General features: G+C 37.8%; 1 protein-coding gene across 11 annotated transcripts in view; it reads left to right on the top strand.

Annotated features, from left to right (window-relative positions):
* The window catches only part of ERC1 (ELKS/RAB6-interacting/CAST family member 1), a 189955-nt gene that overhangs the window by 48705 nt on the left and 113949 nt on the right, over positions 1-27301 (top strand). For 7 of the 11 annotated variants that reach the window (XM_085049384.1, XM_085049390.1, XM_085049382.1 and 4 more), the window contains exons 4-12: positions 1550-1624; positions 3118-3273; positions 4141-4224; positions 6308-6475; positions 10749-10916; positions 19162-19299; positions 20171-20311; positions 21371-21511; positions 22991-23026. In XM_085049384.1, the coding sequence (XP_084905510.1) occupies positions 1550-1624; positions 3118-3273; positions 4141-4224; positions 6308-6475; positions 10749-10916; positions 19162-19299; positions 20171-20311; positions 21371-21511; positions 22991-23026 (1107 nt within the window). The remainder of the gene's footprint in view (positions 1-1549; positions 1625-3117; positions 3274-4140; positions 4225-6307; positions 6476-10748; positions 10917-19161; positions 19300-20170; positions 20312-21370; positions 21512-22990; positions 23027-27301) is intronic. The other 4 variants (XM_085049393.1, XM_085049387.1, XM_085049386.1 and 1 more) reach the window with 3 other exon arrangements.

Raw genomic sequence — 27301 nt, 5'->3', positions numbered from 1 at the left:
TTGGGGATGTAGGTACAGGTAAGTAGAATAATGGTATTGCTCCATCCTGGTCTATGTGGTGCCAGTAAGATTTGTCCAGAGGCTTTGAAGTTTTCTGTTGACTCTAGGAGGAACAAATATATTCAGAGTGGTTCCCAGATGTATTTTTTCAGAAGGATTTTTTTTTTTAAATTTTTATTTCAGAGAATACCACCCTACACTGTCAACACACTTATAAAAATAGCTTCTCCGAAAATATAGAAATATAATACTTAAAACCAGACAAACCTTCTGTTGGATTTTCTTGTTATTACCATTCACGAGCATCAATTTATGCAAATGGTTTTATGGCAGAGTTATGCAAGATTCTTCCTGTGGCCCTTGTCATGGCACAGCACATTTTGATCTTGCTCACTTCAAAGCTGTGTAAAGAACACTTAACAATCTCACAAGTGGTGTTTGCAGTATTTTTGAAAAGCACTGTGCAACTCTACCTTTTTCATTCAAATACTTAATCGTGTGGAACAAGTTGCATGGATGACTGCCATACAAAATATTAACTCTTCACCATGTCTGTTGAAAATCCAAATCTGTGGATGGCTTTTGGGATTTGTCTTTTAGGTGTTTGAGGGGAGTGGATGGATAAACTGTGTGTGGGCACATAACACAGTTTGTTGTTAGGTTAGCTGACATCACAGTTTGCACTCTATGGGCACCAAAGTATTTTTATGGCATATAAGATTAACATTTTAACAGAATTCACATTCCTACAGTTAACATGTGCTGTAAAGACAATACTATTTTAAGACAAAGAGTGAGAAAGTGTAATAGTTTCTATACTGTTTCTCCTCTTTTTACGTATGTTGGCTTGAAACCCCTACTTTATATAGATACAACAGAGCAAGTTGTTTCAGCTTTCTATAATTTTATCCCTTATCAAACAGTCTGAAGCAGTCTAGTTTTGTGAATTTACATCAGCAGAAATATCACATGGACTTTGTGTTCTTCTTTCTGCAACCTCTGAGCTTCTAGAGCAATGTGTCTTACAGTCATGTATTTTCAGCTGTGCTCAAGGCCAAATGGAGAAAGATTTTCATCCTGTACAGTTAAATGTTGCCACTCTGGGGTAAAAAATGTTGGAAAAAGAGAGTTACCAACAGCTGCACCTTATAACTTGCTGAAATAGAAACCCCAGTGTTGCTGTTTTCAGTAAGCCTCTAGTCAAATGTGTGTATCTTCCATGAGCAACTATCAAGAGTTTAGATTAGTTTAGCAGGCAGATGATAGAGCTTTTTAGTAGACCCAGCTGTCATTTCAAGTTTATTTTGGGAAAATGGGTAGTCAAAGGTGCAGTTTCTGCTGTGCCTTTTTAACTTGAGGCTGTGATTCTGTTGAACGAGCTTTTGGCAATCCTTTCTGTGATATGAGAAGTGATAAAATGTATGAACTGGCAACGTCAGAAAGCAGCACTGAGTTATGCTCTGTATTAGAAAGAGAAGCTTCTAGTAATTATGTTTGCATTGGGACACTGCCATTAGTCTAACTCTTGCTTTCATTTCTGCTGGTGCAGGAAATCCATCGTCGGTTTGAGAATGCTCCTGACACAGCCAAGACAAAGGCTCTGCAAACTGTTATTGAGATGAAGGTAAATGATTGTGGATGGGCAGCAGTGGAATTTGTTCTCTGCAAAATGGGTTTTCATATGAAGAGTTGCTCTACCAAATAGCATATGCTTTTGTCAGTCTTGGAATTTAAAATAAGGATATTTCTTTAATACTATTTTATTCTCTATTATTATTTTATTTGTTATTATTGATCACTGAAGAGACAGACACAGTAGAAACTTGTTTTGTGTCTGCCTGCAGCATCAGATACAGATTTCTTTCAGTTAACCAAAAGTCCATTATATTACAAGAATGGGAATGATAGATTAGTATGAAAGATTTGTACGTTTTTATGATGTGGGTTTTTTTCTTTTTATGTTACCAACACTTGAAATACTGCTTTGCATTCTGTGTATCAATAAAGTTAGCAAACTTGACACCCACTTAAAGAATGGATCATCTAGCTAGAAATATGTCTGTATGTCATCATAAACCTAACTTCTCTAGATGAATTTGTGATTGAATTCTTAGGCCATTAGCTTAAGTATTTAATGGACTGATGGCAATTGGCCAAGAGCTCAGGAGCCACAATCAAGTGTGTGGGTTACACAGCTTTATGCAATCATATTTCATATTGTATGGCTCATAAAGTACATCAGACAGGGTTTGTACAAATACAGTTGAAAAATTGGAAACTGTCTTTGCAAGCTGTTCTTTTCCATTTTGTATCCCTCCTTTTTCTTTTATTTTCCTTCCTTTTTTCCCCTGCAACTTTTTCCATTCTCTATCAGTATTTTCCATATTCGTATCCCATCTTTCTACTCTGAGGCTTTCATTTGCTGTCACTCTTTTATTAGTCATCTTTGTGGTCCATAGTAATGAAAACTAATTGACCATCTGGAAACATTAAGTGTCTTTACTATCAAAAGAGAAACACGTGGCTGTTTCTGGGAAATGATGTGAGCACTGAAACTAAACTGTTGTCAATGTCAGCACATCACTTCACCTTATTACCTCTGATTTTTTGTTGCAAAAATCTACTGTATCAACTTTTACCTTAAGCATAAAACATTAGGCAGAAGAGCCAATTAGATCTTCATAATGGTCCTTTTGAAAAAAATTTCATCTAATGAATGAAAACTTATAATGTAAAAATCAGCTTCTTGTTCAGCTGTGCTCTGCTTATCAGACAAAGGAAAAATTACAAAGGTTTTGTTTATGAAAATTTTTAGTATAATTTCAAATCATACCTGTCCTTCAGGAAAGTCTAAATATTTTGGGAAAAGGAAATAAGAGAAGATAGACTGCTTTAAGAGATTGTAGTTGCTAAACACATTTCCATGATCATGAGCATGCATGAAGCTCTCTGTGCTGTGTGAATCTGTTCTTAGTGTTCCTAACACAAAAGACTTCATAACGAAGTTTCAAGGACAGATAATTTATTGGATATGGATTTCCTTTTATTTTACTCCAGTGCTATGTTAACAAATCATCTAACTGTGTGTCTTTACCTGTCTCCTCTCATCATTTTTAGGATTCCAAAATCTCTTCCATGGAGCGTGGCCTGCGGGATCTGGAAGAGGAGATTCAGATGTTGAAGTCCAATGGAGCTCTGAGCACAGAGGAACGTGAGGAGGAAATGAAGCAGATGGAGGTTTACCGTAGTCATTCCAAATTCATGAAAAATAAGGTATTGAGGAAACAAGTGATAGTTGTACATTAAACTGAGCTGAGTGAACAGATGAGAGAAATCTTCATACCTCAGTTAGTTACCTGTGGTCTGGGTTCCAGTTCAAATGCTGGGAAACAGAATTTATTTGTATTCTGCAATGAAGCCTTTTAAATAACTTAAAAATATTAAAGAAAATTTTAAATTCCAGTTTGAAAATACTATAACACTGTTTCAGTGAGATCAGTGGCCCAAGTTTTCCTTTTATTGTCACACCTGATTTTCTTTTATTTCAGAAAGATTTTTGTGTTTGTCTTTAGACCATTGCTAATCCATTATTGCTTCAGGTTTTATTTGGTCTAAAGTCTTTTCAAACATAGTCTGTTGAAAAAGGTATTTCTTTTAGCAGCTGTTGCTCATCTCTTTTTGCTCATGACTCATAGCCATCTCCAATCTTGACATGTTGCTGTCCTACCTTGTTCTGTAATTGCACAGCATTTATTTTTTCAGTGTTGTATAAGTAATTTGTGGCTGTATCTTGACAACATTATTTCTCTTCAGCTGAAGTATGTCCTTTTTCCTGTTGTAATTTCCTTATAAATCCCAGTTTCAAAACCCTTGGGGTAAGTGCCACATACTTGACATATGTAAACATAACCATAACTATGCATCTTCTGTTTCATAATCAAATTCTTATCTGGCAGCCTCTATGAAATTACACAGACATTAAACTTTTGAGAAGACTCAGTGAAGAATGGAAGAGGAAATGAGTGACCACTGCTGATTCTTCTGTTCAGTTCTTTGTCACTTTTAGTTACCTGGACTGAAACAGGCTGACTAGAAGCTGACAAATAATAAATATTTAAAAGCATAACAATGTCGTGACAGGTAGAGCAACTGAAGGAAGAGCTAAGTGCCAAAGAGGTTCAAGGGGAGGACCTGAAAAAAAGAGTGGCTGGTCTCCAGACCGAGGTCTCTGCAGTAAGATCTCTCTTTTGTGTGCAGTGGCCATTCACTGGGGCTTGCTAGCTCTCTGGCTTCTGGGTAGCTTTTCTTCTCTTACCTTCTTCATGACTTGACGTAACAAGTAGAACTAACAGCCTGCTCAGCCTTGTAGCTGCCTTTTTGTTCACATGGGTTTGGTGTCCATAAATAACATCACTCTCCAGCTGAACATCTGTATTTGTTTTGTTGCTGTTTTTTTAATGGAATGAGCTGTTTGAGCAATAACCTACTCTTCTCTACTGAAGCAGATTTTCAAAAGTATTCAGCACCCATTTTGGGGACAGACTTTCGAAGAGATTTGCTTTTCCTCATAAAACTAATTTGAAAACTTGTGTTGATCCCTCTAACATTGTTTCACAAGAAATAACGAAAGCTGGATGCTGAACGCTTTTAAAACTGATTGTTTGATTTTAGCAGCATGAATTTAGGTTATTCCTTTGCTGTGAAGTTAGAGTTTCACTCAAAAGAGTGAACATTTCTCACCGAGAAGAGAGATGTAAGCACTCAATGCTGTCTTTACTTCTGCAAGTTGGAATGGTGTGCTCAGGCTACCTACTAATTGAAAAAGTTTGTGTCATCTGAAATGTTTTAAGGAGGTTTTATTTCTTAGGTAGTCTAGAAAAAATAACCAGCAGTAAATAATTAATTCATCTCTTCCTGGCAGTGTTGTGCAACTGGTGGCTGACAGCAGGAACAGTGCTGCTGACATCAATACCTTTGTGTTGAATTGGAAGAGGTGGTAGAGTCATCCTCTGTGCATATTTGCTTTTAGAAAAAATGGGAAAAAAACCCCAACCTAGCAGATTTGAATTTGGTGAACAATAAACTATTGAACAGTTCTATAAATTCTTATATACCTTCTCAATGTTCCATTTAATAAAATGAGTTTGAGAGGTTTTTTGAGATGCATGTCCTCCTCCTTCCCCATTTCCTCATGTACACTGTTTCACACTGGAACACAGGAGTCCTTAATTACATATTTTGATGCTATTTTAGTACTCTTTGGTAAAGACTTTCCTGTCTTTAATTGTCTATTATTAAAAGAGCATTGTTAAGATAAAACTGCATTTACCCCAGCTTTTTCTTTCAGTTATTTCTACTAGTATATGCATTTATTCTAACCAAAAATGTAAAAAATAATTATAAATTATGCAATTATTTCATTCATGTCACATTTCCAAATGTGAATGGTGATCTGAACAATTTTTTTATCTTGGGGTATCCTTTAAGTTCTGTTTTGAGGCACTGGACAATGTACTTTTGTGGCTAAGAGATTTTTTTTTTTATGTCACAAACAAAACTGTTCAAGTTAAAAAAGGGAAAACTGTTTAGAGCTATGTCTCCCTCTGCTATATAATAATCCAACCTACATTTGTTAAAATAAATTTGCATTTCTGTACTGATTTAATTCACTAAATTAAACTTAGGAAATTGCTCTCAACAAAATGCAATTCCACAAAGACTCTTCATGTTGTTTTGATGAACACATGAATCTGCTTTTAGAAGCTTCCATAAACTAAAAGGTGTTTCATAGAATAAAATGCTGGTTTTGCAAATAGAGGGAAAAGTAAAGGTGTCTTTACATCCTTGTAAAGATTGATAGGTGAAGAGCTGGAGGGCAACTTGCTGATTTGACATTTCAAAGCAAACACTGTGCTGCTGAGAGACCTGGAGGTATCTCATCTTTTTTGATATTACAGGGTAGGGATATTTTGTCATTCTGGTTCTGCTTCATCTTCATGAAAGCCTTATCCCTGCCAAGTATCTGGGTTTGGTCACTTCTTTGGAAGGTGAATAAGAAAAGACTGCCACTGTTAAAAAGAACCTCTCTTGAGAAATTGATGACATTGCTCCCCTCTTCCTTGTATCCTCTGCTCATGACACAAATTTTTGCCAGCCTTTCACTCGAGATAACTGAAGCCTTCATAGTTCTGTGGGATAATCTGACACTATAATTCTCTTTGTTGATAGTTATGTGTATTTATAATAATTTTTTAAAAGGAAGGGATAAATGATTTCTCCCTTTGCCTGTGGTTTCTTTGTGTTTCAGATTGGGCAGGTGAAGCAGGAGTTGTCCCGCAAAGACACCGAGCTGCTGGCGCTGCAGACCAAGCTGGAGACTCTCACAAATCAGTTCTCTGACAGCAAGCAGCACATTGAAGTCCTGAAAGAGTCTCTTACAGCTAAGGAGCAAAGAGCTGCCATCCTGCAGACAGAGGTGAAGTGGGAAGTTCTGTATTTACTGGCTTGGCACAGAGAAAAGAGAGAAAACCCTGCATTTCTTCTCTTCTTAGGTTATACAGTCCTACAGCCACTCAGCGCTGCTTGCTCTGAGCACTTTGTGTCTTTGATTCTGTGTTTGATTCTCCAGGCCAGGGCATTGATCTAAAGACAAATATGTGTGTATAATTGCTTGGCTGAATTAGGAGTTGCAGTGTCTGAGCTGGGGGGATTTATTTGTGACCTTGTAGCTGGAGGAAAAAAGAAAAAGAAGAGTTTTCCAATAGCAAACACCCTGCAGAGGCTTCACTGCCACTGTCAGCATGTACAGGAACTCTTGCAAGGCTGTGCTTACAATTAAATATGATATTTCATGTTTTATGATGCATTTTCCAAGATAAAGGAAAAATGTTTTCAAAACTGTTTCACTATCAAATGCTTAATAAATTCCCATATCATGAGACCCAGGTGTATAGCTGAACATCAGACAGATAATAAATGTAGCATTAATGTGTTGCTTCTGGACATTCTTGAAGAGCAAGCAGGAATTGTGTACAGACAACATTTCATTCCTTGGCGTGGAAAATTGTAATGTTAGTGGAAGTCCAAAAGATGGCAGTGATGCATCAAAAATGTGTGTTGTTGCAGCTAAAAGAGTCAAAGCCTAAGGAGCTGTGAAAAAGCCATGCAGGAAATTTGTAGGTGACCCTGCTAGAAGGTGCCATATTACAAGAGCATAACAGAATTGATCTGAACTTTCCACCCTTGTTTAGCTTTCCTTTAGCCAAAAGTGGGCAATCTTTTGATGTTCTGAGATGGCTTTTCTGATTATTCTCAGATTTATGTAGAAGTCAAGATAGCATTAGTGGGTATGAACTCTGCAAGTGTCCCAGTTAATAGCCATAAACCTCTTGTTAAATTTGTTCATTCCTTTTTGCTAGTTCAGGAATGTACCCTAGATTAGTTCATGTGTATTTAAAGAAAAAATTAAATTTGAGAATATCATTGAAAGTAGGTGTTAGGTAAATAAATATTTTCAAAGGTAAATTGCAGGTTTCATTCCATTGCAGTGATTGAAAAGAATATAGATATGTTAAATCTCTCTGCAGTACTGTGACAAACGTACAAACCTAGAAACACATTTCTGTTCTCACTTTTAAGTAATAAATAATACTTTTCTACCCATGAGAGGTGAAGTTCTTGAACAAATGCACTTTATTAACAAGCTAAAAGACTTCAGCAGAGGGTCATAATTTCAGCTGTTATGGTAGATAAACATATTTATTCACTTAAAATGTACAGAATTGAAAGAGAATATTTAAAACCAAAAAGGCTTGATTATATGCCATTGATAGATACTCTTGACAGTTACTCAGAACATCTTGATATTTTAAAGTCATATTTACATAAACATTTTAAAAGAAAAGAGGATACCTTCATGTGCCTCTATGTCTTATGTAGTCTTCTGTTAAAGAAACCTGCTCTTGAGTGGGGAAAGGTGTTGATATAATATCTCAAAAATGGATTTGCCACCTGCCACACTAGAACTGCAAACAACGGAGTTGTTTGTGGGGTGTTTATCTTGAGGGCTATTGGGTGGAGAGGATATTGTGGTTAACTTTTGAATTGGTGAAGAAACCTTTAAAAATAGCTCTAAAATTGTACAGTCACTTTGTAAACAAAACAAAAAGTAAGTCAGTATTTATGCTGGAATTAAGGCTTTATCCATATAAAGTTTTTACCCAGTGAGCCCTTTAGCTTAGGTCAGTGCCAGAAATTATGTGGCTTCAGTGGGAAGTTGCATTAACCAGTGAGAATGTTCTCCTTTATTTTTGTATACTGCCCAAGCTGGCATGCTTCTGTAATTGGTTTGTTCCTATGGTAAATTCAGATTAATATTCAGTATAAAAATGAGTCTACTCTTGAGGAAGTATTTATTTGCTCTGAATGTCTCATTAGAGCACACGTTTTTCTAAGGCTCTTTCTGTATTGGGGCTCATATTGGCAGTTTGCAACTGCAGTAGACTCTGCCAAATCAGAGAGAGAGAATGGATTGCATTTAGTGAGAAATGTGCAAATGGGAGCTGAGTGTTTCTTAACAAGACTTAGCAGCACCATCTACCTCAACACCCCGTGCTGCTACCTGCAAACCCTGAGGTGAGCTCACACAATGAGACTGTGCAGTGTTGCCTCCTCGTTTCCATGTCCTGAGAAAATCCTGAGCTGACTCTGTTGAAGTTGGCATCACCTGACTACCACAGACCTCAATTCTTGTCCCTGTGGGAGGATGCCATACATAAACTGAGCTGACATGAATAAACAAGTGCAGTGTTCTGCCAGGAATAGTGCTAAGGTGATGATTGTGTGTCCTGCCAGCCTTTGAAAATACTTTTGGAAGTGTTTTCTGTGGTTTCCTAGGCAAGGACCTCACACAAATAAAACCAGGAATGCAATTTACCCCAAACCATAAGCTAATATGGAGTTCAAAGAGAATAATCAATCAGAAAATGGAAAGCATTTTGTGGATAAATTTCTATTTGCAGATGTTCTCTTTTCACTTAATACTGTGCTGTAGGCATCTGGACTGTCTCAGATATTTTGCAACACAACTGTTGAGAGTATGTGGATTTTCTTGTGAGGGAGATTTTTAGTTTCCCTTCCAGAATTAATATGACTCCCAGCTTTAATATCAAAGATATCCAGAGAGAAACATACCTAATCCATCTAGAAAACTGCACGTTTTTAAAAAGACGACAAAGCCTGATCCACCTGCTAAACCTTTCATTGCAAACACTAGCCGTCCTGTAAATCATATTTGGGTAAAACCTGGTACTCTAATATCCCTGTAGATCATACTCCATGCCCCACTTGCTGGGTGAGAGGTCAGGAATGTGATTTTAATAACCAATGTGTAAGTGAGAAGGCTCCAGACATGGAGGTGGCAGCAGCATTGCAGCGCTGATGGGGAGAGCAGGGCAGCTCTTCTCCCTGCTGCCAAGTGCTTCTTGCTCTGTGTGAAAGGAGGCAGACAAAACAGCAAAGGGTTTTGTGGGTGTAACACACTGGAAATGCAGAGCCTCAGAGGCAAGTTTTCCATTAGCAACTCAAAATAAAATGGAATTAGAATAATATGTAACTAAATGTTGCTCAGAATACCGCAAGCACAGTAAATTCCTAAGTTCTTACCCTAGCTGGGGTTGTCATCTTTTCACTTCGTATCTCTGCTAGCCTACTCTGTACAGAAGGACCAAGAAATTCATTGATCACCATGTTTACTCTGTGTGACTGATGTCCTGTAATGGATTCAGCTAACAGGAACCAAATCTGATACTGTCAAATAAGATTAGCAGCCAAGCTGGCAGATTTGAGCTCTGGCTGAATGCTGAGTGGATAGGGGTCAGTGGGTTTCTTTTGCTGTCTCCAGCAGGTTGGTGGTGTTGGATTTCGTATTCCACAATGCTCTTTGAGATTAGCCTGTGCTCTGTGGTGACCTTATTCTTCTCATCAAATTTATATTCAGGTAGCTCTGATTCCTTCTCCCATTTCCTTTGTCTTGTGAGCTCCGTTTCACACGTGGAAGGAAAATGCAGAAGGAAAAGAGAAAGATGCTCAACATGCAGTTTTGAAGCTTGAGGACACCATAGAGTTCCCAGAGAGAGTTTCTAAATTCTCTGAGGCCATGGGAGCTCTAATTGTGTTTGTATCCAAACTGCTCCCACAGGATCCTGTACTGTGTCATTTGTTCAATTTTATCTTTACTATAAAACTGCATGCTGCAGAAAACCTGTCATATTTAAACTATTACTTCGCTTTTTAAGCCAAAATATTCTTAGCCATCCTAAGGTAACCTCTTGCCTGTTTGATCTGCAGTGGCTGCAAAGAGCTCTGCTTTTATTACCTTCACGCTCAGCTACTATTCTGATTAAAACCTAGAATATAAAGTGACTGTTTGGTACAAGTCCATGTTTATTTTCTGAATATTAGTAATGTTTCAAACAAAGGGGTCAGTTTCTCTGCATGTGAGAGAACTTCTCAACAGCACATTGTGTTGGCTTCTACTTTGAGGAAAAAAAATTCAGCCTTGTATGATATAAGTTTGAGTTATGTGCAAAGTATGATTTGAGATTTTCCAAGAAGGAGCATTATCCTCATATAGTTTGGGAATAACACAGTTGATTATTTTTACTGCCTAGTCTCCTGTCACTTGTGATAATTCTAAAATGTCTCTCCTTCAGTGCTAAACAAACCTCGTTGTGCGTTTCTGAATGCAGGTGGATGCACTGCGGTTGCGTCTGGAAGAGAAGGAGACAATGCTGAATAAGAAGACAAAGCAGATCCAGGAGATGGCAGAGGAGAAAGGCACTCAGGCAGGCGAAATCCATGACCTCAAGGACATGCTGGAGGTGAAGGAACGCAAAGTTAATGTTCTTCAGAAGAAGGTGAGGTTGGAATGCTCTAAGTCAGAGAAACATCTCTGGTGCATCTCGATTTCCAAAGCTGTCAAAGAGTCTGAACTAGAATGCACATTCTGGAGATGAATGTTTGAGTCCATTGGTATAATGGGAATATGATGAAGGATGAATTTCAACTTGAATTTTTGACAAGAAAAGTAGAACTCAGAGGAGAGGTTATTGCCTTTCAGTGATTCCATGTGCTGCTTCTGCTTCCATTTTAATATTACCAGTGACTGAGGCATTTTTATGAGGGCACATCATGTGAAAAACCAATCCTTTCACACTCAGCACCTTACCTAAGCCTCGCTGATTTCAAGCACAGGGCATTGGCTGTCTGTGATTTCAGTATGTGACTGAATGAATGAGGGTTTTATCAGTGGAAGCAATTAGAATTATTTGTGTGTAACCTGCTTGGAAAGTTTGTGAAGAACTTTCTATAACTTTTGTTAGAAATGCTGTTTTATCATACTTAATGTTTCTTGGGAACTGCTAGAATAGGATAATCACACTATTGTTCATATCTTTCTGGATAAGAAAATGTAGACCTTATCAGTGAAATGGGGGATGTCTGGGTGAAAAAAAAAAGTAGACCCTGTCAGACAAATTAAAGAGGTTTCCCAAAGGGCATTGAGTCCTAGGGCAATGAATGTCATTATGGATGATCGTTGGCAAATTGCACACACAGTATATCCCAGTTTTCTGCTACACATGGCAAAAAAAGAGAAATGCATTTATTGCAATAAATTTTAATTTGAATAATATTTTTTTTTCTCTGTATCTTTAGAGAAGCTGTTCTTGGAGCTCTTATTCAATGTATTAGGCTGTGGATGTGGGGTTTTTTGTTTTGTTTTTTCCCTAGACCTTTAAACAATTCCATGGAATTCTTGTGATATTCATATTTCAGAATATTGATCAATTTCTGACTCCCGGCCAATGCCTTTTCTACTTGTCTATAACCATAAATCATGAGGGTTTAGGTCATGTTCAGCTCTGTTACAGCAAATGTCATGTGGGAATGAAAGTCCAGGCATGGACTTTAGCCATAAGTAAGTCATTAATAATTCTAGAGCAGAGCCCTAATTCCCACTGTTCACAGTCTCGTTTTTTGGCTGTTCATCTTTTTAGAAACACAGATTTCTGATTTTTGTGCTGCATTTCTTTTTGTTTTACAAAATTGCTCATGCACACACCAGACACAGATTGAGATCCCAGCTGAATGTTTAACCTAGAGGTGGGGAATCTGACATTTGCGTAAATGTGAAATGTCACTGAGGTTGTTTTATTGCCATTTACTCTTACACTGTTTTTTCACACATTTTCTAACTTGCCCTACTTGACAGTTGAGAATGATCTTTCATTACATCATTTATAGGCAGTTCTGAAGGTTCTCTTTTTACCCATATTTTTTAATACTTGTTTTTTTGAGACCACTGTAATCCGTATTGAGACAGTTTCATCTTGTGTCTTCATGAATCTGGGCAGGTTTTTCAGGTTTTGTTCACTGCTGCTTTCAAGTAAAAGTACCTCATCTCTTCAGATTGGAAAGTAAGGACCTAGGCTTTTAGATGTAAAGGCTTTGAGGTCCTGTTCTAGATAGTTCCAATCAAAGCATTTTAGGCAAATAGCATTTGGGACAAAAGGTAAGTAATAACACACTGAAAGAAAAAAAAAACAAACCAGGGAATCCATCACCTCTTGCTTTGGGGGTAGGTCATGTTTTGTCTTGGGGAAGGGGTTAACACTCCCTTCTTTGTGCAATGCAGCTGCAGGCAAATAAAGTGCAAGTTTTAGTGTCTGAACATAGCAGTGTTTTTGGCAGCTTCCCATGCTCTATGTGATAATTGACCTGTGATAAAGGAAGAGCACAGGTTTGTTTTTTCTTTGGTGGCTGTGCTGACTCGTTCAGCTAGGATTTGGGAAGATTTCAAATGCTCCTGCACTTTTGAATAAGAAGCCTTGCCTTTCTCTGCAGGAAATAAATGTCCTCTGCTTTTCAAAAAGCTTAGAAATCAGAATAAATGTCTTATGCTTAATGATGAGAAATGTGTGGCAGGAGAGAAGGGCTGCAAATTAAATATATAACTCAGTTGTTTAAAATCACTAGTGATCATAGTTACTACAACAGCAATGTTGGTTTAGTATTCATAACTTTTGAAGTTAAGTGTTTGTGCTTTAAAGTTTATTTTCTCTCTATTCCCTATCTGTGAAGAAGGTTTACCTACTCAAGCAGCTCTTCTGCTCCAACCCTGAAGAAATGAGAGAGCTCAGAGCAGGAACTGCATTTTCAAATATCTCTGTCAGAAAGAGCTGTACTTCTGCTCTTTTTACTCCAGCTCTCAAGTCATGCCACTGAACTGGTTCTAAACCCAGTTCAGAGATTTCAAACGCCACAAAAAAGACCAAACATCCCCACAGGCTTGTGTCAGCTTCTTTATTAAATCTGACAGACATGACCTCAAACATGTGTCCTGGAGGGTCATGGGGAACTTGTGGCTCTGTGTCCCTGAAGGGATATCAGACTTCTGCTGCTGCTTTTCTTTCATTCAGACCTCTCTGTTACAAAGATGTGGCTGATGACCACTGGACAAAACAAAATTGAAATCTGTGGCTTTTAGAAATTTGTAGAAGCTATTCTGGCTTATTTGTTACACTTTGTCTCCAGGATGCTCCAGCAGCTTCTCTATTCACCAGTATACTCTCAGAATTGCTTTACCACATGGGGTGGGATTTTTAGATAATAGTACTGTCTTCAGGTAGAGGAATAATAGGAAAAATTAGACAGGTTTTTAATCCCTCATCTCTCTCAAAATACTACTTGTAGTAGCAATGAAAGTGTCAAAGAAGACCAAAGAGGCTTCATTATGTGAGTTCAAATTCAAAATAAGGTTTTATACCTGCCTGTGTTATAATTTAGAACTTCGAAGTGGAGAATGTGCTGCTTTGTTTTTATATTACCACTTCTTTATTTTGGAGCAATTTGTGATACCACAATAAAAATAAAACCACCTGAATTATATGTAGCATCTGCACTTACATTCCCAGATGGGAATATGGGAATATTATTGTAAATTGTATTATTCTTTAAAAAAATCAGGTGTTGCTCTGATGCATGTGAAAGTAATTCAGTTTCTGATTTTCAAACCTAATGCAAGGAATATTCTCTCCATGTATATTGATGTTATTAAAGAATCTTGCCTGTTGACTTTAGTAACTGTGAAATGCTTGATTGTTTGGGGTTTTTTTTTCTGAAGTGATCCTTGTAGATAAGTAGGCTCAAACAGAGAAGGAAAACAGGCTGATGAGGTTAACAATGTTGGTTCTGTAGTTCAGCTATTGTACTCAGATAATGCAGGGTTTTAAACTGATGCACACTGCTGGAATAGTGGCACACAAGATTGATAGCAATAGCTCAGTTACAAGAAACTCCATTGGAGATTCTGGTATTATCTGAAACTACAACTCAGCAAATCTGTCATATATGGAAGGAACTTTTTCTAGTATCCTTCAAAGAGGAGCAGACATTTTAATATTATGTCCTTCTTGGGCCTTGAGATAACCTCTTGACTGGCAAGACGGGACATTACTCATAGGTAGGGGGACTGACAAATTCTGGTTTCTTGAAGGGATCTGGGAAGGCAGCCAACTCTGGGGCCCCTTGCCTTCATTATAAATTAAAAGTGTAGTTTTTTTGGCAAGATAAAGCTAATAAGCTTTGTTGGTGTATTCTCTGTCATGCAAGACAAACACAAACTTCCCTATGATTGAAGAGGCAGGAAAAGCAAGGGCGTGTGCCATTTTTGAGGTTGCTTACATCAGTCTTCCTCATGGCTTTTCATTGCTCTCTGGGTTGCAAGACTTCACAATTTCCAGCCCTTTGGTCACCAGGCGTTTTCTGCCTCTGGGGGTTTTGTCTGAGCTCTGTGTCTGGAACAGACATTAGTGATTGTGTTAGTCAACTCAGGGATCTTCACTAGAACAAGGAAAGAGGAATTTTTCAGTTTAAATTAATGTTTTCCTGGATTCAGGAGTGAATTTTGAACCCACTAGGTGACACAGTCTTCTAAGCTGGGTCTCTGCACAATATTTATAGTCATTAGGACTGGCATAAGGCACAAGTATATTAATAGCTTTCAAGTCTGTGGTTTCACCCAAAGGATAGGAAAACTGCTCTGCATGGAATAGTGTCAGCAGAAGAAACTAAGGTCCTTTTGTCTCAGAATAGCATGGATTTGATGTTTAGGATGCTCCTCTGCATGATGCAGAGGTTCCAGCAAATGATGGTACTAATTTAATACATCAGGTTCTTAAAATTTTTAAGGTTTATGAGTATGGACCTCTAACTAATGTGAGAGTTTGATATTTAGTCACCTGTCTGTGTTCAGAAGTAATTCTGTAAGAGCAGGGATAACTAAATACTGGAAAATCCACACAAACACACACACACTCTGATGTTTAGTATTTGCAGTATGACTTCCTAATCCCTTCCTATTCATCGCTCCACCCTACAGTGTATCTTTGATCATAATAAATCAGTGATTTGAGCAAAGTAATTCAGCATGTGAATTGTAATTTAATTTAAAATCTTTGTTCAAGTTGTACAGCCTTCTGCTTGAGCGATCCTAAATGATAATGTAAATGGAGTTTGGCTTGCTGTGACGATTTCCTTTATAATCAACATTAAATCCCATGTTCCCGTGCTATCCATTGGTGTGCCTCAATGGTTGGTCTTTTCTGCACCCTGATTTCCATTCTTGGTTATCTCAATGCTGTGAGGAGTTAAACCTTTCCCTTTCTTTGTCTTTTCTCGCCACCTTTTTTTCTGCAGTGAGAGTGTGATATGTAGCACTGTACTGTGTGTCTCTAAGCAGGGAGGTGTCAGTAGTCACAGTGCCCTTACTCTGTGTAGAACCAAACCCAAAATCTCAAGCAAAGCAGGGAAATACCATCAGTATTGCTGTGCAAAGGAGATCGAGTTGCCATACAATGAAGACTGTTTGTTTCACAATAATTATCAGTGACATACTGGACATGGTTTATCCAAGACAAGTAGTTTAATTAGTGTAGAAACTTTTTCACTTTACATTTCTAAAATGTTCCTTTAAGTGTTGACCCTGTGAACCTTAAGATGTGCTAAAAGCAATGCTGCAACTTCTTATTTTTATTCTGCTTCTTACAAAACAATATCAGATCTAACTTAACAATTGTTTTATCAGCCTTGCACGATAAAGTACTTTTGATTTTCCTTTTTTTTGAACAATATGAAATTACTCCAATTTCTAGTATTTGTGTTTTCTCTGTAATGAACTTTCCTAAGTCAAATCTGTGCACATTTTTGTCAAAGCCTATTCAGAGACTTGGAACAGGAGTGAGCAAATGTCTCTCAAATAGTTGGGGTTTTAATCCTTTTGTGTTTAGTAGGTTGTAAGAGAAAAACTTTGGAAAACACAGTCTTAGAGATTGCTTCATAATGTCAGGACACAGCTGAAAGGAGAATTAGCATGATGTTATTCTGCATGGTTAGGCCAGGATTTCAACAAAATGGTTGTTATTCATAATTAGATTGGGAAATTAATTACCAGATTATTTAAATCATGGTTCTCAGTGTAATGATGTTTTAATATAAATGAAATAAATGACTAATATCTAAACTTCATTGGACAGGAGAAGCAGAGTTTAAACTATTTTGTTTGGCTGTTTATGACAGCAGTGTTTTGTTTTGAATTACTTGTGGGAATGAAAGTATCACACTCAAATTGGAACTAACAAATTGTCTTAATGAACCACCAAGGTTGAAATCTTGGTGGTGGATAATGGCTGCAGTCTCTTCACTGATGAATACCAACAAAAACAAGGGGTCACTGAGAGAAGCTCCAAGATACAGTGATAGAGATTTTTTAATGGATTACACAATTAACCATATGTAATCAACCAACTGGCTCACATACTGCCAGATCAGATCTCTTACAACCAGGTTTTACACTTTCGTTATTTAATTGCATTTTATATAAGGTATTGTCCATTCATATGACTATCTGCATGCTTTGAGACATAACCAGTGTCTGGGCTAGAGTGCCTCCCCTCTCCCTTCCTTGTGATGACCAGTGTCCATGGGAGGGTTTTATGATTCAAAAACTCTGCTTTTAACTGCATTAGGCTATTGATATTATTGAACCTCCTCAGAATGAAGCAATTCCTAAACTAAATTTAACTGGTTTACAGCTGTCTTAAGGATGTGAGTCACTGCTAATGCGTAATATTTTCTAGGCGGTGCTTTGGAACTGAGACAATGCTTAAGCACAACATATATGTTGGCTCCCCTGAAAATGGGAATTAGATAGAATAGAAATTGAATTTGAAGTGTTCAATTTCCTCATGCCCCTGGGCGTGGCAAGAGGATGGACACTGTCTCTACAGAAGAATTCTTGGCAGAAGCATAATACACAGGATCTGTAACCTCTAACTAGAGGAATCTGGGAATCTAGTGGCCTTGATGGATATTTAACTAGATGTGTTTTGTTTGAGTCCTTGGGCTCTTTTTAAATTGCATTTGTGTGGGCTTTTCACTGAGTCTGAATTTGCAAGAAGTGGAATGCTTCCTTGCCTTTGGAGCAGAATGCCAGAGGAATCTTCTCTTGCCTCTGCCTCTGTGCTTCAGGGCTGGAAAGCAAAATAATTAGTTCCACACAACTAAGAATAAATCACCCAAGTTGAAACATGATAGTGCCTGACAGCGGGCAATGTTGGAAAAAATATTCCAGTAAATCATTATTGACGAGAAAATCGATGTGCAGAGCAGATGATTCCAGTGTTGTTTTGCACTAAGGGTAGTGTTGCTAACTTAGCCACAGATTGCTGTCTTTACCCTGCAAAATAAATGGATATGGCAAGAATAAAGATTGTTATTGATTAAAAATAGTATATACTTTTAATATTTATTTTGGGGTTTTTTTATGAATATGGTACTTTTTTTTATTTTTCAATACTAGAGGGTGCAGTTGCAGTAGGGAGGTGCAGCACTCACACATTGTGCTGTCATACAGCTGTCATCTCACTCTGGTCATGGCAAACAGCATAATTTAAACAGCAAAATGCACACTAGGCTTGTGCAAATAAATGTTTGTGCTGCCTTGGTGAGCACCTTACTATATGCTGAAGCTGAATTATTTAGCTGCCTCTGGTGTGTGGGTTGCTCCCAGCAGAAAGTCCCTCTGCACTATCCCCTCTCCAGCCAGACAGAGCTGTTGGCTAAAGTGTTTCTCCTCCAGAGGTAAACATGACTCTAAGAATAACTCAGCCTTCTTTGTAGTATATTTTCATGGTTGGCTGTCTAAAGAGGCAGCCTGTCTAGACAGCTGGTGACACTGGGAGCTCCTGAAGTCAAAAGCAGCCACACAAGCTTCTCTTGGGCATGTTGCCTCCTCAGCAGCCCTGAACCTTTTGGTCAGAGCTAGTGGGGTTCTTCCTGAAGCTCCATGGGCTACAAGTGTAGCTGACAAGGCATTAAACTATAGATAGGAGTGTGTAAAAATGGAATTCTCGATTCTCGCAGTTGTTTCTGACTGACATAATTATGTCTCTGGTTACGGTGTTTTGGTGCTCTTTTGTTTTGTAATGTCATTTTGTGTTGAACTGCAGTTCAACAGGTGAAACAAAAGGCTAGTTAATGTTTGATTTTACCATTAGCAGTACTGGGCTGGATAGCCTTTGGGGTTGTCTGGTTGCATTATTTCTTACAAATGTATTTGAAAGAGTATCTTGCTACAAGTGGTTTACAGTCGGTTACCTTACATGACAAATACCCTTCATTAAGTTTATGATGTGCATTTGCTGATGCAGAAAGAACTTGTCAGAACAACACAAAAAGGAAGCAACTGAGAAATCTATATACACTTTACTCTTTTGCTGATAAATTTGTTTTCGACAGCTTATCATCATGTTAATGTGTGTGTTTCTTTTGATGTGCATAAATGCATAAAAGGGGGTTGGCATTAGGACTTTTTGTTGTTCTTGTGGATGCTGTTTAGACCTTCTTGCTCTAAATTCCATCCTGATTGTTGGAAAAGTTACTGATTCCTTGTTATTATTTGATAGTTTGGTGTAGGATTATAAGAACTAGTCCCTTGCCTACTTCCTTTCCTTTAAGAGTAGCTTTAATAACTTAATGTCCACCTAAGATGATTTTGGATGGTTTTCCTTGCCATTTTGTTAAGATCCACTCCTTTTCTCCCAGATCGAAAACCTCCAGGAGCAGCTGAGAGACAAGGAGAAGCAGATGAGCAGCTTGAAGGATCGAGTGAAATCCCTGCAGGCCGACACCACCAACACCGACACTGCCCTGACCACGCTGGAAGAGGCGCTCGCAGAAAAAGTGAGTGTGGGAAGCCCAGAAATTCTCTGGGGAGCTGCTCCTGCCGCTGAGCTCTCCTGAGGCGCTTTTGCCATTCCCGTTCCCTGGAATGTTCTCGTTCCCTGGGCCTGGGCGGGAGCGCGTTCGCCGCGAGGGGGCGCTGCAGCCCGCGCCCGTGAGGGAGGAACGGCGGAATTCCCGCTGAGGAATCGCCGCGATTTATCCCGCTAAATTCACATTTCTGTATGCTTGATTCCCGGGAAAAACCGGCTTACAGACGGTGTTTCTTATTTTATGTGGTTTGGGCAACTTTTTGGAGTAACTATATTTATCTTTTCGTGATTCCCAGAGGACCATGGTTATGGACTGCAGTAAATCTTTACCTGAGGTGGGGGAATTTGCTTGCTTCCCTTCAGCTTCCAAGATGACCAAAGCTCCGTTGATATCTGGTGTACTGAGAAGTTATTTCATTGCCTTTTTTTTACTGCATGTAAATCCCAGTGTCACATATGCACTACACCCTTTCTTCTCTGAGGGACCACAGACTGTATTTGTTAGAAAATTGTTTTGTACTTTTTAGAAAAATAAGATTTAAATAGGTCAGGAAAAATGTAGCACATCCAGGATTCGGGTAATTTTGATAAACAGAACCAGATAAATTGGGTTGCATTGCAGCAGCACTGTGAACTTTCAGGGATCCAGAAAACCTGGTATTTCACAGCAATGAAACCATAGATTTCTCAAGTTTTCTCCTTCTTGAGGATCTTTACAACTGTAAAGAAAGGAAAGTGGCAATACACTTCTTCTACTAGTCAGAAGTATTGTGATAAGATGCCTCAGAAGCTGAATTGACTAAGAAGGATTTTCTTCACGGAGTGCTTTCTTTTGTCAGGAAAAGACCATTGAACGTTTAAAGGAGCAGCGTGACAGAGATGAACGAGAAAAACAGGAAGAGATCGACAACTACAAGAAAGACATTAAGGACCTGAAAGAGAGAGTCAGCATTTTACAAGGAGATCTCACAGAGAAAGAGGTTGACCAGCAACACGAATCTGTTGTGATAGAATTGTTTGTTGTATACATTTGTGTTACGTTTGAGGTGAAGAAAACTGTTCCTTTATAGTAATTGTCCTTCAGCAAAGCTTTTCTGGTGAAATACATCATTTGGGAATTTGTAAAGCAGCAGTGTTTCAGAACCACCTTTTCAGGGATAGCAGCCATCCCCTTGTTTGCAGCAGTTAATCTGATTAGTGGTGAATGACTGATGGTCCATGATGGCATTGACTGAGCTGTGCTTATAGACAAGGGAAGGCTAGGAACAAGCTTGTCCCTGTCTGAATGCAAGGAGGAAAGAGCAGAGGCTGATCAAAGCTGTGGGTGCCAAAAGCATGAGGATAATGTTTGTTCCTTTATGCAAACAACTCAGCTAGTTCTCTTTACTCTCGAGTCTTTTTTTGATTAATTAAGTTGATTGCTGGTAATGAGCCAGTTGGCTGGACAAATTACCTTAATTATATGAGAGAAATATAAATGCTCTCTGTTTCTCTCTTGTGTACTTATAACTTTTTTTCAAAACTCAGTCAAAGTAAAACAATACAAAAATATGTGTTCATGGAACTCAGCATTTGACAGGGAAAAAAAGAAACAACATGAAAATGGTTTAGAAAGAAAGAAGTTGGGATGTCTTTTGGAGTTAGGGAACATGAATTTGTTTCATCCCATGGAAGCTGTATACCAAAAAGCTTTGAACCCCCTCAGTGGCTAAATCTGCTAACTGTGTATGATTTTAAATACAATTTTATTGGAAACCAATTTTTCTTAAACATGGCTGCCACTGGAGCACAGATTCCAGTTTGCAGAATTGTCCATCTTTAAAAATTATTTTTAAATTAATTTATGCGAGGTTTTATTTTGATCCTGAAAGCCTGAATGAATACAGGCTGTCTTAAGTCAGTGACATAAACATCCTGAAAAAATATGTTGTTCTAAATTAGATCCTGAATATAGTGTGATGGGATAGGAAGAAAATAAAGACAAAATAGTAACTAGCTATTGCACTTACTTGATAATTATTTCACATCTTTTAATTTAGACATCATTACTGGATCTTAAGGAACATGCCTCATCATTAGCTTCATCAGGACTGAAGAAAGATTCAAGACTTAAGACACTGGAAATTGCGTTAGAACAGAAAAAAGAAGAATGTTTGAAGATGGAAACTCAGTTGAAGAAGGTAATCCTAGTTCATGTTTATATATGTGTTGTAAGTATAAATACATTGCCTGTGTCCAAAAAAAAAACTTTGGGTCTTAAGAGAAAATTCTGTGAATTTCTTTTCAGCAAGAACTGTGAAGGTGTGTCCTTGCAAACCATGAGCTAAGCCTATCAGGAAGTAACTTTCAGACACGTGTGCTAAGTCTGGATTTCACTTCCATGCAATAACAGTGCTGTTGGCTTTTTTGTTAACAGCTACTAGGAATTTAAGGCTTAGTCTGCTTCAGTACAGCTCGTAGCAGCAATTGTGCCATGAAGTTGAGGTAACTGCTAAAAAAATAACAGCTGAATATTTCACATACCAGTTATCTATGCATATAGGTGTTAATGTGATAAATTCAGGTGCATGGTTGGCCCTGCCTGGAGGACGGTGTAAAAACAAATGAAAAGAATATGCCATAAGTGAAGTGTGTGATTTTGAGTCATCAGTTAAGACCTGATTAGAATTCCTGTTGTGTGGGTGCAAGTTGGGTGTTAATGCACCTGAGAACTGTGTAAATGAAACTCTGGATATGCATATCTAAAGCCATGTTTGTTCTTTTTCATTCTGTATCACAAAATCAACTGTTCTGTTATTCAACAGCAACAGAGCACAGTAGAAAGAAACACATTTAATTGGTGTCACAGGCTGTTTTCAGTGGTATTTTCAGAAGACCTGAAGTACTTTTTCATTTGAATTCTCTGTCATGAATTGCAGTTTCACCCTCTGTCAGTGTCTTACTGGTAACAAGTTGGTGATTCTGTTGTAGCTAAGATTTGCCAGAGGTTGTTGGAGCATCCTTTTGTCTAAAGAAGCTACCTGTCCTCATTTTGGCTGAAATGGAATCATTAGAGGCAAATCACACACAGGAGGTTCTCTCCCTGTTTGTCTGTGGAGTGCTATTATTCTCTGTGGTGGTTTTTCTTTTCTCCAGGAAACTTTTTTCCCAAACTTCTATTTTAATGTATTTGTTTTATAGTGAAAAAGTTTTCCTTTAGTTGTTGTTCTTCAGGATACTCTTTTCCCAGCTCTTTCTGTTTTGACTTTCCCAGACAGTATACTTTGTTTCATTTTGTTTCTTAATCTGGGGGGGACCAACAAGTATTAGAATTTGATACAAGGGAAGCACTAAGAATTAAAAGTCCTTCTCAATCTGTGAAACTCATCTGTAAACCCAAACAAAGAACTACATTAAATATGTGGGGGCTGGACAAATCTGTTCAACTGAAAAAATCAGGATGAAATTTGGAACTTGCACGAGGGTAATTCCATTGTTTTCATGTTCCAAAAGCTGGTTACTAGTGCATGCTAAAACCACTAATTAAGATTCTGTCGTCCTGGTAAATTAATGTTGCAGTTATTTTAAATTCTTCTCTTGTTGCATCTTTTCTTTTTCTCTCTCGCACTTTTCCTATCCCAAATTTTCTCCATCTTTTCCTATCTTCTTTCTCCCTTTAGCACCCTGAAGTTTTATTGAGTCATCCATCCAAGCTAGTAAGTTCCCTGGCAATCTGAGAGGCTGTTGCCAGCACATTTAATTTTTTGTGTTGCATGTGTATTCACCTGTGCTTTTATAGTTGGGCCAACACACACTAGATTGGTGAATTACTTTAGCAGTGGGTGTGGATAGTATGGATACAAACAAAAAGCAGTGCCATGTCTGACCAGTCATGTTCAAAAAGACTTTCTGAGATGTTTTCACTGTTTGACTGCGTTGGTCTAACTGCATTTTTGTTTGGACAGCTTAATATTGTGTCAGTGTTTTTGTTTCCCTTTGCTGCCAATGCTTGAAATGTCCTGTAGCTTTTCTGTCATCTCCATTGTCTGTGCATTTTCAGAGCAAGAAGGCAGAATTTCCATCCAAATCAAGCTTCTTGCGTGAAAGCTTTCTGTAACACTGTGTACAGCAGCATATTAGAAATAAAAGCTACGTTACAGCAAGTGAAAGATTGCTTAAAAACTTGTGTAACCGTTAAGCTCGCTGGTACTATGTCAGTTTAATTTTGGATCCTATTTCCAGCCTCCTGTTTGATGTCAAAGAGCACTCCTGTCAAGGAGTGTTTGTATAATAATATCTTGACACTGTAAATTACGTAATCCAAGGTGGTTTTCATCAGAGATTTCTTTTGTGGCTCTGTGCACAAAAAATGGTGTTACAAAACTTTCAGGAGTCTGATACCTGTGTTACTCTTGGCAATGTTCAGGGTAAATGTAGTTGTCTATCCTGATAATCATTGTCTGAGAGTCAGAGAATTGCTGGTGCTTGCAATAGTTCCATTTTTGTGGCATCCCATACTAGAAATTATTTAAACCTGGCTAAATAGTGTTGATAAGAAGTTGGGAAAATTAGATATAATACAAAAAGATTGTACTTGGTGCAAGTAGGCAGAAGAATTTGTCTGAGGAGAGCACATTCTCTGCAAAATCTTAATTAGCATGCAAACCTTTTGAGACTCATTACCCTGAAGAAGATGTGGGAGCAAAGTGTTTGTTTTCTCCTCCAGTATGGTATAGCAAACATACAGGGTAAGGTACAAGAGGCTATGGGAACTCCTATCTTTCTGGAGAGATCACTTTTTTAAATAATGGAAGTTACCTCTCTTGAAGCGTCTTCTTCTCTCTATGGTTTTTCATAAAGAAAATAACTTTTTTATGAATTGTTTCCACCTGAATACTTGTTCATTCCATGTCAAAAATTTGCAGTTACATTAACAGAGACTAACCAGATGGTTGAAGAGATGTAGAGATGGTTAAAAGACAACAAATAACTCACTGTGACAGACTCAAGTTTACAGTTCATAGTATATCAGAGAATTTTCCTGAGCCTTTTACTTCCATTCTAGCCTTTTCAAAAAGCTTTTTACCATTTGTGGTGTGTGGAGCCTTTTAACTAAAGGAGGAGAAAGTCTTGTTGTTTTTTAAATTTACAGTTTTGTCAAAACTAATAAAGACATGATAGAAGACAGCACAAATGTTTTATCAGTTGAATTTCTGCCTTTGTGGTAGAAAAAGTACAGAAAGTGGGTAAAGTGTTTGTCTTTTGCAGTAAATAATCATAATATATTTTTGTATTTGTGTGTGCATTTACTATTTTTAGGAGACATGAGGCACCCTTGGAGGTAGGAGGGTGGATTAAAATGGGATTTCAGGTTCTTGGGAACTTTTGCTTTGTGGCCAAAAGTTCCTGGCAACATTTGTATGTGAAATGTTAAACTGAATTTACTGTCTTAATTCATAGGTAAAAGTAGAAAGTGTTTGCTGTGAATTATTTGCTGTTTGATTTAGTTAGTATTTTAGGAGTATTGATTTGGAATCTTGGTCATAATGTTTGGAATTTTTATTTACATTTTAGAACCTTTAAATTAGATATGTGCTATTGTTTTCTTCCCTGTCTTTGGCACGCTTTAAGCTGTGTAAGATTATCTTACCTCTTAAAAAAGAGGGTTTTGGCATGAGAAATATCAACTTAGAAAATTCTTTTTAATGTGTTTTGTCTTCCACTCCTCTCCATCTGTAAATAGTGGTTATTTCTATGAAACATTGGTCATCTTTGTTTTAGTTGTAGAAGTTGGCTTTGTCAGCTGATTTTCTGTGGAAGCAATAGAAGTTATAGTACATTTATTTATTTGAGGAACAATCACTCTTTCTTATGTTCTGTAGGTACCTGAAGCACTCACCCCATCACTTACCACATTCCAGATGGGAAATGATGGCTAAGAGCAGGAAAGCAGAAAGCTGTTAAACCACCTCTTAGTTTATAGTCCCTCTTAAGAACTGTGAGCATATCCAGAGTAGTAAACTTAACCTATTCCCAGTCCTGAACCACTTAGAATTTGAAACTGAATTCACACTGGCAAAGATTAATACTGATCAGATGATCTTTGCTAATAAAAACATTGCTTAAGAGGGTGCTGCTTTCTGGCTAAAATGGGTCTTTTTTATTCTGCATCAATCTGTGTAAGAAATGTGCAAGTTTGGTTGTGCTCTTGAAAGCTACATTTTGCTTTAAAGTTAAAAAAAAGTTACATTAATAATTGCCTAAATTCACCTGTTTGACTCCACATGGGAGAGACGTAGAAAGCTAATGACAGGATCAGAAGTAACAATTAAGGGGTTTAAATAACCTCTAATCTGGTAAACTCAATAGCCTGTGTAGATGAGAAAGTGCAGTGTTCCCTTCACCTTAACGCTACACTGCTTTTTAAATTTAATTTTTATCATACTTCTTTTGTACATTATCACATTTGTCTGGAACTGTATTAGAAGACTGCAGATTTACAAATACTGTGTCAGGCAGAGATGAAAGTCAAACCTACTGAACTACACTTAGAGTCTCTTAATACAGGAGAAACTCTTGGTGCATTTGTCACTTTCTATATTGATTCTGCTTCAAAAACGAAATTACTACTTATTTTGGAATTTTTGTAAACTTTTGGTGGGTGGGACAAGTTGTATGTGTTTTTGGGTTTTTTTATTTTTTTACTTATTTTTTTATAGGAATTCATTATTTGTTTAGCTTTTTGATGAAAGAAAAAAGATGAATTATTTTGCAGTGTTGCATTGGGAAGGTAGCCAATTTCATCTGTTCCAGATCTTGATGTGAGTTTGTGGGAAACCTCTAAATGCATTGGTTTTCTCTCTTATACAATAAATGAATCCAGTAGGATTTTAGATATGGTCGTGAAACACGTATTTTGTATAAAACCCACAAAATGGACCAAAGTCACTCAGTAACTCACAATGCAGGAAGTGGTCTCCAGTTTACACCGTATCACATAACGTTCTCTTTGTGTTAGGTGAAAGTATCCATACTTATGTGCATTATATACAAATAACATGTGTTATGTGTCTTAACTAATAATTTATGTTGTGTAAATAGCCCTTTGGTTCTATAAGAACCAGACACACTGACTTGTTGGCTAATTCTCTAGAAAAGAAAATTTATTTCCTCTTCTCAGTAGTGTCTCTTGGGTTGTTGTGGAGATGCTTTTATTAGCAGAGTAAAATAAATCAGGACTGTTCTGACAGTCGAATTGCATTAGGTATTATAACTTATTTTGAATTAGGGAGTTTAATAAGCTAGGCTAACAGTGTAGCTTTGCCTTTTTTAAAAACAACTTTCTTGATTATCTGATCATGTATTTTGGATGACTTTAAAGAGCCTGGAGGAGTATTTGTTAAAACAAACAATTTGAGATGTTGGAAACATACCTAAACCCAGTGCAGAAGAATTCAGGCTCTGTGTCTGGTGAAAACCAGACTTAACTCTATATGTGGTGTCTCTTAGGAGAATACAGATGCCCTCAGTAGATGTATAAGTGCCCCCCAAAACAGTATTCAAAATTCCCTGTATTGGGGAAGGAAGGATGGAGGGGTTTTTTGAAATTTAAGGTGTAGTTGAAAAGGAAATGAAATCAAGTATTTCAGATTTCCTGCAGGCTGGAAATCCCAAAAAGGCATTTCAGAAACATGCACCAACACTCTTTCCAAAGCCAAGTATGTCCCCTGGTGCTTGCAGCTGTTCATGGAGCTGACACACTTGTCAGTCTCACTGCTGCCACGTCCTCCTGGAGTCTGCATCCTCTTGGCAGGGCATTAATTACACTTCCACTTGCTGTGGAGAGCCCTTTCCAAGGGTGTGTAATCTGAAGTGCTTTTGGGGCAGTGAGGAATCTGGAAGTATTGATGGCCCTAACTCCAAAAGGCTTCGCAAAGCTTCCAGGCTCACCAGGGATGCACTTGCATCTGGGTCTCAGTCAGAAGCCCAGA

This window comes from Lichenostomus cassidix, chromosome 1Ab (genome assembly GCF_008360975.1).
Source record: "Lichenostomus cassidix isolate B80296 chromosome 1Ab, HeHo_3.0, whole genome shotgun sequence".
Taxonomy (NCBI): Eukaryota; Metazoa; Chordata; class Aves; order Passeriformes; family Meliphagidae; genus Lichenostomus; species Lichenostomus cassidix.
Note: the sequence above shows the minus strand (reverse complement) of the source record. Positions and strands in the feature narration are given on the sequence as shown.